The 17,236-nt window shown below is 36.6% G+C and overlaps 1 protein-coding gene across 1 annotated transcript in view; it reads left to right on the top strand.

The window, feature by feature from the left end:
- NAV3 (neuron navigator 3) overlaps window positions 1–17,236 on the top strand; it is a 341,502-nt gene that overhangs the window by 216,014 nt on the left and 108,252 nt on the right. Inside the window, exons 12-16 of the mRNA XM_036760724.1 lie at window positions 3,738–3,870; window positions 4,837–5,107; window positions 7,197–7,902; window positions 10,030–10,518; window positions 16,079–16,120. Coding sequence (XP_036616619.1) covers window positions 3,738–3,870; window positions 4,837–5,107; window positions 7,197–7,902; window positions 10,030–10,518; window positions 16,079–16,120 — 1,641 coding nt within the window. The remainder of the gene's footprint in view (window positions 1–3,737; window positions 3,871–4,836; window positions 5,108–7,196; window positions 7,903–10,029; window positions 10,519–16,078; window positions 16,121–17,236) is intronic.

Genomic DNA, 17,236 nt, shown 5'->3' with positions numbered 1-17,236 from the left:
GATATAGTGTGCCACAAAAAAAAATCATCTGTGAAAATTTTCCTTTTCTCTTCTCATTTTTTCATCAAACCCTCCTTCAGTATAAATCACTTTAAAAAGTGATCACAGTAGGTACATAGGTCAGTCTCAGCTGATTGGTCAATATATCGCTTGATGAATGGATATGCTTGAGAGAGTGAGGAGTACTATTGGTGATAATTTTCATTTCTTTGATTTTTTTAAACCTTCCCTCTTTGAAATTTTTTGAAAATAATTCCTGAATGTTTTTAAAAAAAATGTGCTACCACCGTCATGGCCTTCTTATGTATTAATTTAGCGATATCCAGGCTTTCTTTCTGATTTCATCTTCTGAAATATTATATGTATATCTTCATGTGCCATTTAAGATTTTGAGTTAGTAAAATTCAAATGAGTTGATTCTACTCTCATAGCTGATCCAAGCAGATCAATGTAGAAATACTGGTTGAGCTGTTCAGTTTTACGTCTGTTGGCTGTTCTTGAATGAATGAGCAAAAAATTAAATATGAATTATTTATTATCTTCCTGGTACTATGTGTTAAGTTCTAGGACTATAACTACAGAAAGAAAGACAGTCCCTACCCTCAAGAAGATTACATTCTAATAGAGGAAGACAACATATATAGGGGAGTGGAGGCCAACTAGGGGTGTTTTGGTTAGTGAAGTCACAAAGATAATGAATGGAGTCAGAGAGGAACAGGCCTGCTTTACAGGCCTCTTTCTGGAATGACACTATTAATTGTCTTGCAACTTCTAGAAGTGAGAAGGGAAAGGAAGAGTTGTATAGGAATATGGAATGAATATGCACATTTTCAAGATGTATAAGAGCAGCATGATGGATGTCAGTAGGGATAAAAATAATCAAATCTCATCAATCAGAAGCCTATGACTCCAGGAGAAGCTGAGGCAAATATTCTTGGAGTGATCTGGATCTCAGATGAGGATCTCTCACATGTATTTTTAAGAAATATTACTATTTATAATCTTCTCCTCTGTAATACTTTGGTAAATAAATATTTTCTAAACTGTGACCTTTGCCAACCATTTTTCTCTCTTAAGTGAGGAGATTGAGTATCTGTTGCCTAACACAATTTCCAGGACATTTTGGCCTTCTCATCTCTGCAATTTGCTTTTGTTGAATTTCTGTTAGAAATGGTATTATCAATTTTTTACTTTTGTCAATTTCTTTTTTTTTTCTTTTTGAATGGATTATTGAAATCAGTTTGGAATAGTGGACTCATAGTATCATCATGTCTTTGCACCTTCTTCTAATTTGGCATTGTGGTGGCAAGCAGGGTGGGACTTTTTGCTATTTTTTCTTTTGGAGTGCTTCTCAGCATTAAGCTAATCAAGGGCCTTTGATGGAACCTTACCTTTGTTTCAATCAAAGAGCTTTTGATTGAATCAAGAGTCTTCGATAACCTGCTTAAATCACAAGAAAGCCTAAGTCACATGTTTGTGATGCCCTCTGACCCTGAAGAAGTGTATATATACTCTGAGGTTAGCATTTTGCTTTGGAGTTTCACTCATTGGAGGAGTGTTCATGTGATTTGGCCAGATGAGACTCTGGGTTGAGGAGCCCCCCTGGATTTGAAAACCCAGATGTTGGTGCTTCTTTCTCTGGTAACTATTGCTATGGACAGACAGAAGCCCTGTCTGCTGATTTGTATTATTTCTTCTGTTTATGTAATTTCTGCTTGAAATTTCTGTTTGTGTTTTCTCTGAAGTTCAGAGTGCTGATTTTTTCCACTGAACTAAGCAAACCATACATGTATGTTTAATCAAAGTGATATTGTAAACCCCTTTCTTTCCTTAGAAAATCAGATCAACGAACCTGTGCTAGCAGCCCTCCTGCATGCTGGTGTTGTTGGTCTTATACTTCCACAGCAGCTGCTAGCAGCGTTGGTGTTACAGGCATTCATTTAGACCTTTTTCCCTAATCAGTAAAGGATCCAATTCTACCCAGATATCTGCTTCTGAAATGACTGCTATATCTTTAACTATGCATTTTCTGCCTGTAAAGATATGGTCAATTTATTAATTTTTGTTTGAAGTTGTTCATTGCTCATCATATCAGACATCTTCCAACTCTCTCCTTGAAGAAAATATTCCATGATGTACCCAGGTACATCATCACAGCTAGATGGCATAGTGGATAGAGAACTGGACTTAGAATTAGGAAGACTCATCTTCATGAGTTCAGATATGGCTTCAGATGCTCACTAGCTTTGTGACCCTGGACAAGTCGTTTAACCTTGTTTGCTTTAGCTCTTCATCCATAAAATGGGCTGGAGAAGGAATTGGCAAACTACTCCAGTACTTTTGCCAAGAAAATCCTAAATGGGGACATGAAGAGTCAGACACAACTGAAATGACTCAACAACAACAAAAGACCATGTAATATTCCAAATTATTCATAAGGCTTGATTTGTTTGATTTTTCCATTTGTTCATTTATTCACTTATTCAACAACCATTTTATTATCAATCATTAAATAGCCATAAATTATTAAATGCTCATTATGTGCCAGGTGCTGGTAATATATGCCCCCATTGTTCAGGGGACTGTGCTACTCATGTGGTGTAATACAAAGGATAATAGGTGAATTGCAGCATTAAATGCTCTATTAAATTTGAGGAAGGGGAGATCACTTAAGCCTCCTAACCAATTATGTTTCAACCAATTTTCCTGTCTTCACCTATGTCCACACTACCATTGATGTCATCATTTCAATATGTTGAAGGTATAGCATTATGCTAGATTTCAAGTCACAGGGACATGGTCCAAATCTTGTCTCAGACTTTTATTAGCTGTGTTAATGAAAAAGTCATTGATTCAGAGCCTCAATTTTCTGGTGTCTTTTGGAGAGTCTAATAATACTTCCATTTAACTATCTTATAGGATTGACATGAAGAACAACTTTTATTTTGGGGGTGAGATCACTCTTATCAAAGTTCCTACAATTTTTTCTTTCTTTAATCCTCCACAACAGATGCTGTTATGTAAATTGCAAGTAGCTTCATTGTGGCTTGTTATAATACTTATTAGCAGGGTTGATCTTAGGTCCACTCATATGGAAGCCATCATAGATACATTTTCACAATTGCATTTGTCCCAGTGGCTTTATAATGTAAAGGAGAACTTGTTCCTATTAGGAGTAGAGAAAGGATACATACTCTCCTACATGTTGAGATTTGAAAGCATTTCCAATAACATACATTAATGTGTGCATATGCGAATATATATATATATATATATACACATGCATATGGACACATGCATATATGTTATATAATCTGTGTGCATTTGTAACATATAGGTAACTATATATGTGACCTGGAGGTCAAACCAGAACTATGATTTATGACTTGCCTCATTGGTGGGGAGAATGATAAATTCAATGCTCTCTGCTGCCTAAGGGTCAAAGTTAATGAGAGCTTGCTAGAAGAGAGTTCTTTTGGAAATGCCCAGGTTTGAACACTCTGCATATCTGTGTACACACACACACACACACACACACACACACACACACACACACACAGATGTTTCTATATTTATATGTGTATATACATGCATGTAGATGTATGTGTATTTATCCACACATAAACATACATTCAATTATACACATATGCATAAATATATACACACTTTTTTCTATTGATTTTTATAGTAGGGTTAAAGTTGTAACCATAAAACCTGCTTTATTTATTTTCCTTTAGCTGGGATGACAGCAGCTCAGTAAGTAGTGGACTCAGTGATACTCTCGATAACCTCAGCACAGATGACCTAAATACTGGATCCTCTGTCAGTTCTTATTCCAACATGACAGCCCCTTCAAGGAAGAACACTCAGGTAAAAATGCCTTCCTTTCTTTTGCCAATATTCCTTCTTGGTTTCTGCCCCCAAACCACCTAACATCCATGGGTATGCAGAGATCATCGCCAAGGCGCATATGGGTATGTGAGGGCAATATTACCATCATGGGCCCATGTTAATATTAACCTTATGTTGTGCTGGTACACTCATCCACATATTATAAAAGATCTGCTTATAAAAGATCAAAATGCTCAAATTAAATCCAACTTGCTCTAGCAAGGTCACTGATCATTGCAGGGTTGGCTTTGACATTGTCTACTAAGTACCTCTATATTAGAGTAGGTCCTTTGCCCCCATCCTTTCTATGATTATCCACTCTTCTTTGTTATTTGAAAGCTTTGAGGGAATAGAGAAATTTGCTGTATTTGAATGGACTACCATTGGAGCAAAAGAATTTTCTATTGGTTATAGCCCTAACAGAACCAAAGACCTTCTTTCAAATTCTGCTTCTTGTTGCTGGCAATTCTAAATAATACATTAAAAAAAATGCATCTTAGTTTGGATCGTGATGGTTATTTTTGACTAACGTTTCTATAACAGTGTGCTTGAGTGACTTTAAGCTGTTAAGCAAAAGTAAGCATTTAATAACCAGTGTTTATCTTTTCTTGTTTTCATTTGAAACTTTAGAAATCTTTGTTATATTTCCCTTTGAACATCAGTACTTCCCTAGAGAATTTTAATCAGGGATTCAGGGCAAAGATTTATTCATACAAGTACTAAGACGCATCATCATCTATTTTTAATGATAATAAGAACTCCAAAAAAATACCAAAAAGCAAATGGAACATTAGTAAATAAGGACACAAAATTTAAAAAAAAAAAAACCTTTAGAATTCCTCAAACCTCACTGATTTCTTCTTATCAGTTTTTTTTTTCTCTTTCAAAACAGAAGCTTGTATCTTAACTCACTTTTTATAGTTTTCTGGGATGCATTTCTTATAGTTGAAGACAGATTCAGAGAAACGCTCTGTAGCAGATGACACCTGGGACAGCACAGAGGAGCAAAAGAAACCCGAGGAAGAATTTGATGGCCATGTAGACAGCAGCAACAAGTGGAAAGCTGCTCCCATGGGACTGTCCGAAGACTCAGAGAAGGGAGGGCAGAAGGCATCTCTGTCAGTTTCACAGACGGGGTCTTGGCGACGGGGTATGTCTGCTCAAGGAGGGACACCATCCAGGCACAAAGCTGGAACAAGTGGCCTCAAGACTCCTGGTAGGATTATATTTTTAAGCCCATGAAGTGGACTGTTTGCATTCATTTTTTCCTACTTAATTTTTTTTTTAAAATAGATTACAATACTGATCACCAATGATGGTGATCATGATAACTCATTTTTGTATAGCAATATAAGGTTTGCAAAATGCTTTCCTTACAATAACCCTGAGGCAGGTAAACAATCAGCAAACCCATTAAGCACGTACTATATTCCAGGAACTGAGTTAGGCATTTGGCATAAAAAACACAAAAATGAGCCAATCCTGCCCTCAAGAGTCTTACATTCTTCTAGGTGACTACATCACATTTGTAGATAACTATGTACAAAATAAATTCCTAGTGATTTATGTGAAATTATATGTTCACAGATAAGTACATATGCATAAAACAAATACAGTGATTTTGTAGATCTGGGTGGGAGAACTAATAACTAGGAAATCAGAAAAGGCCTCTTGAAGATGAAAGTACTTATACTGAACCAGAAAGAGAATTAGGATTTCCAAGAGGCAAAACTGAGGAAGGAGCACCAAGGATAGTCTGTCAAACCCATAGAGGTGAGAAATGTTTCACAATAATTGTCCTCATATCATTACAAAGTGTTTCTTCCTCTCCTACTTTCCATTTCCCCTCTCTTCTCCTTCCCCTTCTCCTCTCTGTCTCTGTTTCTCTCTTCCCCCCTCCTCCTTCCTCTCTCCTTACCCCTCTTCTCTCTTCCCCCCATCTCTCCCCCTATTTCTCTCTATCTGTTCCCCTTATCTCTTTAACTTTTCTCTCACTCTTTCTCTGCCTAGTTCCCTCTTCTGTTCCACTTTTCTCTCCCTTTCTTTCCTCTCCCCCTCTCTCCCTCTCTTTCCCTCTCTCTTTTCTCTTTTCCCTTCCTCTCTCCCTTCCTTTCCCTCTTTTCTTCCTCCCTCTTACTCCCCCCTTGTCTTACCCTCTCTCTTCTCCTTCTCTTTCTCCCCCTCTCTTTCCCACTTTCCCTATTCCCCCTCCCTTCTCTTTCTCCCCCACCCCCTTTCCCTCCCCATTCTCCCTCTTCCTCACCTCCTTCCATCACCAGTCTAATACACAGACAACACAAACATCCGTACTCTCCCATGTATATTGACCATGGATCCAGGTAGAAACGTGTAAGATACTAGAGAAACCAGCTGGCTTATTCCTCTGCTGTAGTTTTTCAGTTGTTTGAGCTGAAGCAAAAGAAGTTCACTTAGCGATAACTTTGAACATTCTTAACCAAGATTTTTGTGTTGTGTGGATCACTGAGTTTCACCACAGATGCTCTAGGCTGCAAATAGTTTCCAACTCTGAAGTGTGGAGAGCCATGAAAATTTGGAGTTTTTTTGTGTTTATAAGTGACATGTGTGTTGCAGAAAAGAGACAGTAGTGAACCGCCTTATTTTTTTTTTTGCCTTACTCTCATAATAATAGCATATTCAGAATCATCTGAGACATGGATTAAATAAACTGCTTTCAAGAGAGTGCAAGCAAACATTTCTGACAGTTACATTTGGGGAGCAATGTGGTAAAAGACAATCCTGGATTTGAAATCAGGTGCTGAATTCTAGGTAGTGGGTTCTGATCCCAGCTCTGCCACATACTTGCTAAATCTCCAGTGACAAAATATTTAACTACTCTAAATCTATTTTTTAATCTGTAAAATGAGAGAGTTGGGGTAGATGACCTCTAAAGTTCCTTTCAGCTCTAAATCTATGATTCTGTTGCCCTAATCTGAAAGGAGATTGGTTAAGCATGCAGTATCTTGATCCTTAAGGGAACAAAAAGGAAAGTGAGCTGCAGGCAATAAGCCATTATCTTTCTTTGTTTGCTACACTTAGGCTTTCATTTCCCCTCATATCTCTAAGACAACATGTCCAAACTGATGATTTGTTAAAGCTTTGATTTGCCACCAAAACTTATTGATGAAGTTGTAGTCAATTGAAATTGGGGGAAAAATGGAATTCTTAAAGAAACCTTTATGAAATAATAGCATTTATTAAAAAATGCAATTCGGGTGTCTCATGAAGTGACAGTAATTATGATCATAAATGTAGAAATGTATCCTCATGTATGTGCTTATAATCAGGAAAAACCGATGATGCTAAAGCTTCTGAGAAAGGGAAAACAGCCCTCAAAGGAACATCTATACAACGCTCTCCTTCAGATGCAGGAAAAAGCAGTGGAGATGAAGGGAAAAAGCCCCCATCAGGCATTGGGAGGTCAACTGCCACTGGGTCATTTGGATTTAAGAAGCCAGGTGTTGCATCATCTACTATGATCACCACTAGTGGAGCAACTATCACCAGTGGTTCTGCAACACTGGGTAAAATTCCCAAATCAGCAGCCATTGGTGGGAAATCCAATGCAGGGAGAAAAACGAGCTTGGATGGTTCACAAAATCAGGATGATGGCGTGCTACACATGAGTTCAAAGACAACACTTCAGTACAGAAGCTTACCACGCCCTTCAAAATCTAGCACAAGTGGCATTCCTGGTCGGGGTGGACACAGATCCAGTACCAGCAGCATTGACTCCAATGTGAGTAGCAAATCTGGAGGTGCCACTGCTACCAAACTGAGAGAGCCAACCAAGATCGGGTCTGGGCGTTCCAGTCCCGTCACCATCAATCAGACAGACAAGGAGAAGGAGAAAGTGGCGGTGTCAGATTCAGAGAGTGTTTCTTTGTCCAGTTCCCCCAAATCCAGCCCAACCTCTGCCAATGCATGTGGAACACAAGGACTCAGGCAGCCAGGTTCCAAGTATCCCGATATTGCCTCGCCCACATTTAGAAGGTAAGGAGTCATATGTGGTTTAAAAAAAAGAGTATATATTTACCCACCCCCACTTCTACCCCATAAACAAGGAAATTTTATGTGTCTTGATAGTTGCATTTAGATTTTTCAAATACTATAAATCTGTGAAGTCAGTAAAATTATTAAATTATTTATTATTATTAATACATTATAATGTAATAATAAATTGTAATTATTAAATTATATAATATATAATAATTACAGATATATTCTCAACATTACCAAAAGGAGTGTGAAAAGTGGCCATTTGGACCTATTTCACCATAGTTGGACTCATCAATGGAATGTGTCTTCATGAAATTATGTACATAGATGATGGCTACATGGAATGAATATGAATAGTTAATGTCTAATATAAATTTCTCAGATATCTACTCTTGCTTTCACTCTGCAGGGCTTGTGAATCCCTTTTGGAAAAGGACAATTTTTATTTGCATTGTCCATTATTTTAAAGTCTGTTAGTGATCAAGAGATAACGAGGAATGTCTTTCAAGATGACAGTTACACATGTATTTGGATTATGTCCCTTGTCTTATCCAAACTATAAGGTCCCAAATAATAACAGATTAGGTTGAGTTTGTCTACATGGTGCCAAAAGTATCCAGAAATTTCTGAACAAATCACTGATACACTTTGGAAACATTCAGATTTCTAAATGATTAACTGTATTTTCAGAATTTTCATCTGGCTGCGTTGGCATTTCATGTCATGGATTGAAATCCTTTCTAAAACAAATATTGCATTTCCAGTGACATGACAAAATAAGTTACATTATTAATTTTTAGGCCTTTTTATCTCAGTGAAGTTAAATAAATGGCTATATCCTTCTGCATCCCAGCTTCCTCACCTGCAAAATAAGAGTTAACCTAGTTGATGTGCAAGATCCTTTCCAGTTCTAAAATTCTGTTTACATCTGTTTGCTTCCTATAATTTAAACTAAAGTTCTTTGTGCCTTGGAAATGCCAGATATTGAAAGATTTGCCTTTATATTTTAGGCAATTTCTAATGCATGATGCTTTTTAAGAACTTGAGGACTTGAGTTTTTTTCTTCAATAGAACTGTTAATTCGTGTAGATATTTCTTTTTGAAGTGTTGATTCTTTACGAAAAAAATAAATAAATCATGATATGCAGAGTTAATAGCTCTGTTGTTTAAGTAAAAGCCAGCAGTGCCCTCCTGTGGCCTGTTACCTATGAAACAGTCCTCGCTTATTAGCTATGAAATATTCTACTATGGAGAATTATGCATTTTATTGTATCTCAAACTATAATCATTATACCATTGCTGCATTTCACAAAGACCCCACATTTACATGAATGAAATTTCACTCAGAATATTCTTTTATTTCCTGCATCTAAACAACAGAAACATTTTCTGAATTGCTGTCCAACTTCCATCACCCACATCATCTCCAATGGCCTTGGAGAAGGGCATCGTGTTTCATATCATCCTTACACTTCCATATGTATATTTCAGGAAACTCCTGGCAGCTGATATGCAGTCCTTTTGCTCATCCAAGGAAAGACTGCAAGGAACCTGACTTGCTTCGTTCAGTGCCCCATAGTGAGGCTAACTAGATACCTATATCTATCTATATCTAATAGATGAAGCCACCAGCTGTGCAGAATAACCTCCAAAAATTGTCCCAAGCAACTGTTTAAATTTTGACTAAACTGTAGAAAGCCCCCCTTTGTGAGTGTTCTGTGCTGAAGTGACTGAAGCCATTTCAAGAATACAGTGCTATAAATAATTTGATAGCAAGAAGAGTCAAAATATTAAATTTAGGTGAAAGTATAAACTTGTTAACTTAAAAAAAAACATTAAAGCTAGACACCTTCTTGTTTGGCTCAGCTCTGCCTTGACCTCCCTGGGTGTATGAGTAATTTAGCCCGCTATGTTTTGAGGCAAAAGTCAATTGCTGGCATTTCATCAGAAAATTCAGAAGTACAAAGTGCACACACTCAAAAACAAAAATTATGTTTGCTCACCACTCTTGCTTACCACAAACACACATGCTTGGGCTCTATAGATATTGTACCCTGAATACTGAATGTGATATTAGTTTATCTGAATAACAACTGAAGTTGTTATTTGTTTTTCTTTTAGGTTGTTTGGTGCCAAGGCGGGTGGCAAATCTGCCTCTGCACCTAATTCTGAGGTTGTGAAATCCTCCTCAGTAATGCCCAGCCCTAGTACCACATTAGCGCGACAAGGCAGTCTGGAGTCTCCATCGTCGGGTACAGGCAGCCTGGGCAGTGCTGGTGGGCAGAGTGAAGGCAGCAGTCCTCTCTTCAATAAACCCTCAGACTTAACGACAGATGTTATAAGCTTAAGCCACTCCTTGGCTTCCAGCCCAGCATCGGTTCACTCTTTCACCTCAGGTGGTCTTGTGTGGGCTGCCAATCTGAGCAGCTCGTCTGCTGGCAGCAAGGACACTCCAAGCTACCAGTCAATGACTAGTCTCCATACAAGCTCTGAGTCTATTGACCTCCCTCTCAGCCATCATGGCTCTCTGTCTGGATTGACTACAGGCACTCAAGAGGTTCAGAGCCTGCTCATGAGGACTGGTAGTGTGAGATCTACTCTTTCAGAAAGGTGAGCTTTGCTGAGGACACTGATGTCTGGAGCAGCGAGGAGGCTGGAGGCTCAAACTAGATCTTTATTGGAGCATTTACTCATGTTGAATTAGAACAGAGAGTAAATGGACCAATGACATGTGCTTTGCCCATGGGTGAAATTCCTACGATTTGACAGGAATTTTGCCATGTGGAAGCATATGAGATTGGATCTTTCTTGGAAAGATAGAAAGAAATAGAAGTACTCTGCCCAAATTTATAGTTGAATTAAACCAATAAGTACGGGAAAATCCAGTGATTACTTTTATATGTTTATCGTTATAGGTATAGGTGTATGTATAAAAATATATGCATATCCATATGCATGCATATGCATATGGATATGCATATGGATATATGTATATGCATATATACATATATAGTAATCATAAGCAACTTGAATAAAAACTAAAGTATATATTTATGCATATAATGCATAATGTCCCATCCCAAATTGAGTGTTTGGGCCTAAGACCCTGGGAGTGCAAGTCCCTGTTGTTCCACTATTCAGGTTTTTAAGCAGTCCATTTAAGTAGTATCTAATATGATGCTTTTGGCAATATGTTCAAGTTGCTTTCTTTTCATATATATGGGCAAGGAACCAATGAATCACTGGTAGATCATAACAAATTGGTTTGACTTCAAAACAAACTACTATTCATGCATTCTTAAAGGGAATTTTGGTGTTTTTTAAAAGCCTAAGACCAACAAAAATCTTGATGTTCTTGATTTTAGGGATTTATTAGAAAGTTTTAAAGATTGGTTTTGGGTTTCTTTTAATATGAAGAGAGAAACATATTTAGGTAAGCCTTGCAAAATGTTCAATGGGAATACTTTCTCAAATACTTTATCAAATGGATGATCTCTATCCCATCAATTTGGATGCACCCTGCAACACAAGGTTTATCCAAACTTGTCTGTCCTTTGTGACTTGTCCATGTCTGCCCAAGAAGTTACATACTACTGATTAAAGTGGCTTACTAGAAGATATGAATATAGATATAGTATAAGCACTTCATTTCAGATATTAAATGCACATGAATTTAGATGCTACTTAGTTTTGCCCAAGAAGTTTATCATCGTAGTCTCAAGCAGTGCCTCCCCTATCTCTTGCTGGCAAGCACCATTTCTTATTTAAAAAGAAGAAGAGGAAGAAGAATGAACTTACTGTTCAAGTCATCTCTTATTGCCTATCTGCTGGTTACCCATTATTCCTGTTTCCTGCCCTCAAACTTCCTACTTCCTCCAAGCAGTCATTTTCTATCCCACAAACTCTTATTCCTGAAATAGTCTTTCTGACTATGCTCTATCCATGCATCTCAAAAAGCAATTAACTTTCACAGCTACCAAGAAGTACTATTGAGACAGTTTCGGGGATTACTTCTAACTCTGAACTTTTCCTATTCTTCTCCTCTCTTTTCTCAACCCTCTGAAATGCATCTAAAAGAAAAAGATGATTCCTTGCCCCTCTAAAATGTTTCCACTTAACTATATTCTCTTTCACTTTTTATTCTTTTCAGTATGGAATTGTTTGGAGATAGTGGCAAACTATCTCTTAGCATGAAAAATGACTTTTGAGAGCATTCTGAAGTCTTGCAGCCTTTGATACTTGGCTTGATATGGTCACTAAGTCATAAGATCATAAGATAGTTGCAAAGATGCAGAGTTTTTTGTTTTTGTTTTTTTTTTTGCTTCAAACAGAAAATGGATAAAAGGGGGAGCATTTATGAACACCTGAAAGCCATCAACTAGATTGCGAATGTTTGCCCTCGATTCCCTCATTTTTTTGTGTTATTGTTAAGAAACAGCCTATAGGACAAAGATCTGCTGAAAAGTTTCTGGTAGAGTCTAATATAAGAAAACATGCTTTCTTTCTGCAGCTTTTAAAATTGTTGTTTGACTACTTGTAGAAATAATAGAGGACATCATCCATCATTTTCTTTACCTCTTGCAGTAAATCATTAAGAGCCTTGAAAATAGTTTCCTTTCTTTTATAATATATGCTTGTTAGCATTCTGTAGTTGAAATGTGTACAACCAAGAGACAGTTTCTATGTTTATGATGGATTAGATTAATAACTGGCTAGTCAATTGCCAAGCAGTAGGACAAATTATAAATAATCCATGCAATCTCAAATTATTGACCCAAATCACTCCCTACCGCAAATATTTGGGCCCCCTGCACCCCCACCTTTGTCATAAAGATAAGTGAATCTGATTAATCACGTGCCAATATATTGCCCTGGTATTCAGTCATCACGATAACTGAATAAAGATATATCAACCCCAATGTCACCCATTTGAAGCACTTTATAGTGTTGTTTTGATATGACCACAAATTTTAAAATATCAAAGCTAATGAAATGTCAGCTATAGAAATATGACAAGAACTATAAATTTTCTTTTCTTTGGGGGAAAAAAGCCTTGACTTTCAATGGCTAAAATAAATTATTTTTTTGAACTTGAGAGCATTCTAATATTAAAATAGATATAATATAAATATAAAATTTTATAAAGCAAACTTCAATAAACCCATATTTAATTATTCACATGATCATCTGTCAGCTTTTAATAAATTAGTTTGATCAATGCATTAAGTTCTCTAGAGTTAACATTTAATATATGTATTACTATAAAATATAAATATTGATTGATCTGTGCAGATAATTAAGGGGCCTATTAATTAGAATTTTAGAATGCTTTTGATGCTGAAGGGCATATTTTATTGTACTCTGTGAGCAAAATTACAAGTAATAAATTTAATAAAAATCTGTTAGGAAAAAATTCTTTAGCTATAATTATGTTGAAATTTGAATTACCACTTGTTGAGATTTAGGTATTGTGTTTCACTTAGATTAGTAAGAGTTGTGTAGAAATCTAGGAATATACTACCATGCTATCTTCTATAAAGTATTCATGGAATTCACTTTATAAAATTTAATCTGAATAAATAGAATTCATTTTCCTTGTTTTGCCAATATCATTGAATAGATACAAAGACTCATTTGAGAAATAATGATCCTTTTAGCCACAGTAAGACCAGTAAGTGATTCCTACATTGATAATAATTGTGTCATGGTGCTTTGTTCTCTTTCTTTGGAGAGTGGACTTCATTTTCTCTCCTACTATCTTTCCCTCAGTCAGCAGTGCAAGGAGACAAAATGATCCAAGAATGGAAAGGGAAAATATGTAGTCTTGATTCAAGTCAGGAATCCTTTGATGACTTGAAAACAATAAATATTTCATAGAGTTCACAGTGTGAGATGTAGAACATGTGGCGTTGTCTAAGACTGTTTGTAGAGCTTCATATTTAGAGTAGTTCCTTGAGTCCATAGATAGAGATAGGTTAAGAAGTATAATTTCCCTGATTATCTTTGCTTTTCATCTTTATATCCAAAGCACTTGGAACCATTCCTTTGTAGGAGCTTGTGTGTAGTAAGAGGTTAATAAATGTTTATTGAGTAAACTGATTTTGTCCTAAGATTATGGCCGGAAGTATTTTATTTCTTTTTAAAACATAATGAGTTGCCTCTAATTCACAACTCCTTTTCAGTCTTTTACAGCTTGTCAACTGTCACAGAAATTAAAAGAAAATCTTTTATCTTTTGTTTTTGTAAACTAGAGTGAATCTTTGATTCAAAGGCCGTGTTGATTTGGGAGAGAATACAGATCTGGTTGATTTATTCAATCAATCATTTTTTTCTATTAATTTCCATATTTTCCCTGTAGACTCATCAAATAATATGAGCAAAAATATTCATTACTTGTTTAGCACCTTTCATGTTATTGAACTTCAATGACACTGGTTGTACAGATTGTAAAAGAAAGCTCTAAAATAACATCAAAACCAAGAAATTCCTTAACTAAATTAAGATCAGATTTAGATGTTTCAGCGTAACTATAATTTCTGTGAAATCCATTTTTTAACCTCCACTAAAAAAACCTTATTGTTGATTCAATTAATTTCATTCATAATTCTGGTAGGCAGTTATCACTGAGTAGAAAGAATACTGGATTTCACATCATATAACTTGAGTTCAAATTCTTCCCTCTGCTTCTTATAGCAAGTAGTAAGTAGTACTCACTGGGTCCTAATTTCTTCATCCATAAAGCATAACATAGACTAAATGATGTCTAAGTGCCCTTCCAGCTCTAAATTCACTGCATTTTGGGGCTGCTCATACCATGTTATTTTTTGAAATTCCTTGTTACGCAATGATCTCTACCATATTGAAGTGTTGAGTTATTGAGTTCCATTAGAAGAAAACATTTTTAGCTTGGATTTCAATTAATTAGCTCTAAGATGACTTAATTTGGCATTCATATTATCTCATTCTCATGATGCATATTATGTTTTCTTTAATTTTTGAAGAGTGTCCATGTAACAAACATGCTTCTAGAAGAAAGATAAAATGTTAAGTTGTTAAATCGAACATTCCTCTCCAATTACTGTGATAATTATAGCCAGGGTTCCTCACTTGATGCTGAAAAGGCATGCCACCCTTCTCCTCAATTTAGATTGAGAAGCTAGCTGTCATTTATCCCTAGATCCCTTTATATATAGCAAAGGATATGATACCTTACTGGTCCTGAAAAGTAGAGACTGAGGACATTACTGTTTCAACAAATCAGTAGTATATAATTTGTTATCCCTAAAATAAAGTTTCTAATGTTTAACTCATTAAGATGTCTAGTCAGGTATAGGAAGAAACAATTTATTTTTAGACAAAGATCACTTAATGAAGAGGAGGACATACCCAGTATTTCCACCCTCATTCTGGATTTTAATTTGTACTTACATGGGCCCAGCATGGGATTTGCTTACACGGGATTTGCCTGTATATGAAAGATTTTTTTTTAAATGTGGTCATTTGCAATGAGCTAATCTGTACATCAAAGTATCCCACTCTAATTTAAACAGAACCACTATGTTTCCTTTCCACCCACTGGCTGCTCTTACAGGTAAATTCAGAGTAGCCAACTAATAGGAAATTGATGGAGCACCACACAGCTATATTTCTTACAGTAAGAGAGTGATGGAACAAGCGAAACCCTGACAATATCAGATTCAGCCTTTGGTAATTTATAAGGTGAATCCATGCTTTCATGCAATGGAGAGAAAATTGAATTTGGAGTCGAGAGGACCGGGGTTCGAAACCTTCCTCGGCTAATTGAACAAGTCCCTTATCTTCTCCAGCATTGTTTTCTCATCTGTTAAAAAAAAAAAGGCTTGTACTAGATGACCTCTGGCATCCCTTCCATTTCTAAATCTATGATCATATAATCAAGCAGGTATGTTTAGGGATTGCCAGGCAAAATAATTATTCAAATGGGGTTGGCTCTGAAAAGGAACTCACATCTGTGTCAGAAATGGACATCTGGTAACCCTTGGCGTAGCCTTCTTTAATGAGTTAAGCATTCGAGTTCTGTTATAGTAAATTGTTTTGTATGGGTTCACACAGAGAACAATTTTTGTAGAATTTGTAATTTGGAAGAGTTTTGTTTATAGTATGTCCTTAGGGGGTTTCTTTGTTTTAACAGCATGCAGCTTGACAGAAATACGCTGCCCAAAAAGGGACTAAGGTATATATTTCTCTCAGCACAACCGCTGCCTCTCTGTTGTTCTGTCAACTTTGTTTGCTGTGTTTCTCTTTCTCCTCTTGCTCCTTTACGACCTAGCTCCTGGCCTTTAAAATAAAGATAACTCTTAGCCCTCATGATTTTCTTTGATTTTCACTAGAGTGAGAACATTTTTTTGTTAGAAATTACCTGCATAGTACTCCATTAAGTGGTGACCAGCACCCTGAGCAAGTTAAGTCCAGTAGGAACACTGAAAGTAAAGGTTCTTTGCTAAGGACTTGTCCTCAACATAATTTTGGGAATGGTATTTATGGTGTCAAAGCAAATGCAAATAGCAAGGTTGAAAATGGAAATACACCCATTTCTCTTGTATCCCATCTTGGAAGCAGATGTATGAAACTCAAGGGCTCTTATAGCCTACAGATGGGGCTAACTGTTGGATGTTAAACTTTAAGGAAAGCATATTCACATTATTAGAGAGCAAATCCGGTCATTTAGTCAAGATATAGTTCTTATTTAACCTCTTCTCCTCTATATCTCAAGTTATAGCTCCCTGCCCAACCTCCACTTAATGGCTGCATGTTGGGCCCTCCTGACTTAGAGTGAATGTTGGTGGTAATTATTTCTCTTTGGAACAGCAACCCTAAGGGTCTTCCCCTCCCAGCTTGTTTTTGTTTTTTTTTTCCAATTAAAGGGGCCATCCCTTGACTTACTTCTTAAAGAGACATATTCACTGAATGGGTGTTACCTCACCCTAAGTGAATACATGAAAAAGCCTGAGCCTAAAAGGGTCAGAGTCTCCCATTACATCCTGAGCCATCTCCAGTCATCCTGATGAATATCAGGTCACTGGACCCAGATGGCTCTGGAGGAGAAAGTGAGGCTGGTGACCTTGCACAGCCCTCCCTCACTAGAATCAAAGTCAAATGCAAGTCATGTCATCATTTCCCTGATGTCATGGTCCTCTTTGAAAAGGAAGGACAAACACAACAACCTCTGATACTCATTTATTATTAGAGGAAGATGAGTGGATTGAGGGAAGGTATTATGTTAAGGGTGAATTCCATTGGAATTATTATTACCTTAGTGTATAAAAATATCACAATATTCCCTCTTTCC

The sequence above is a fragment of the Trichosurus vulpecula genome, chromosome 5, assembly GCF_011100635.1.
Source record: "Trichosurus vulpecula isolate mTriVul1 chromosome 5, mTriVul1.pri, whole genome shotgun sequence".
Taxonomy (NCBI): Eukaryota; Metazoa; Chordata; class Mammalia; order Diprotodontia; family Phalangeridae; genus Trichosurus; species Trichosurus vulpecula.
The sequence above is the reverse complement of the archived record's forward strand: the minus strand, read 5'-3'. Positions and strand labels throughout refer to the sequence as shown.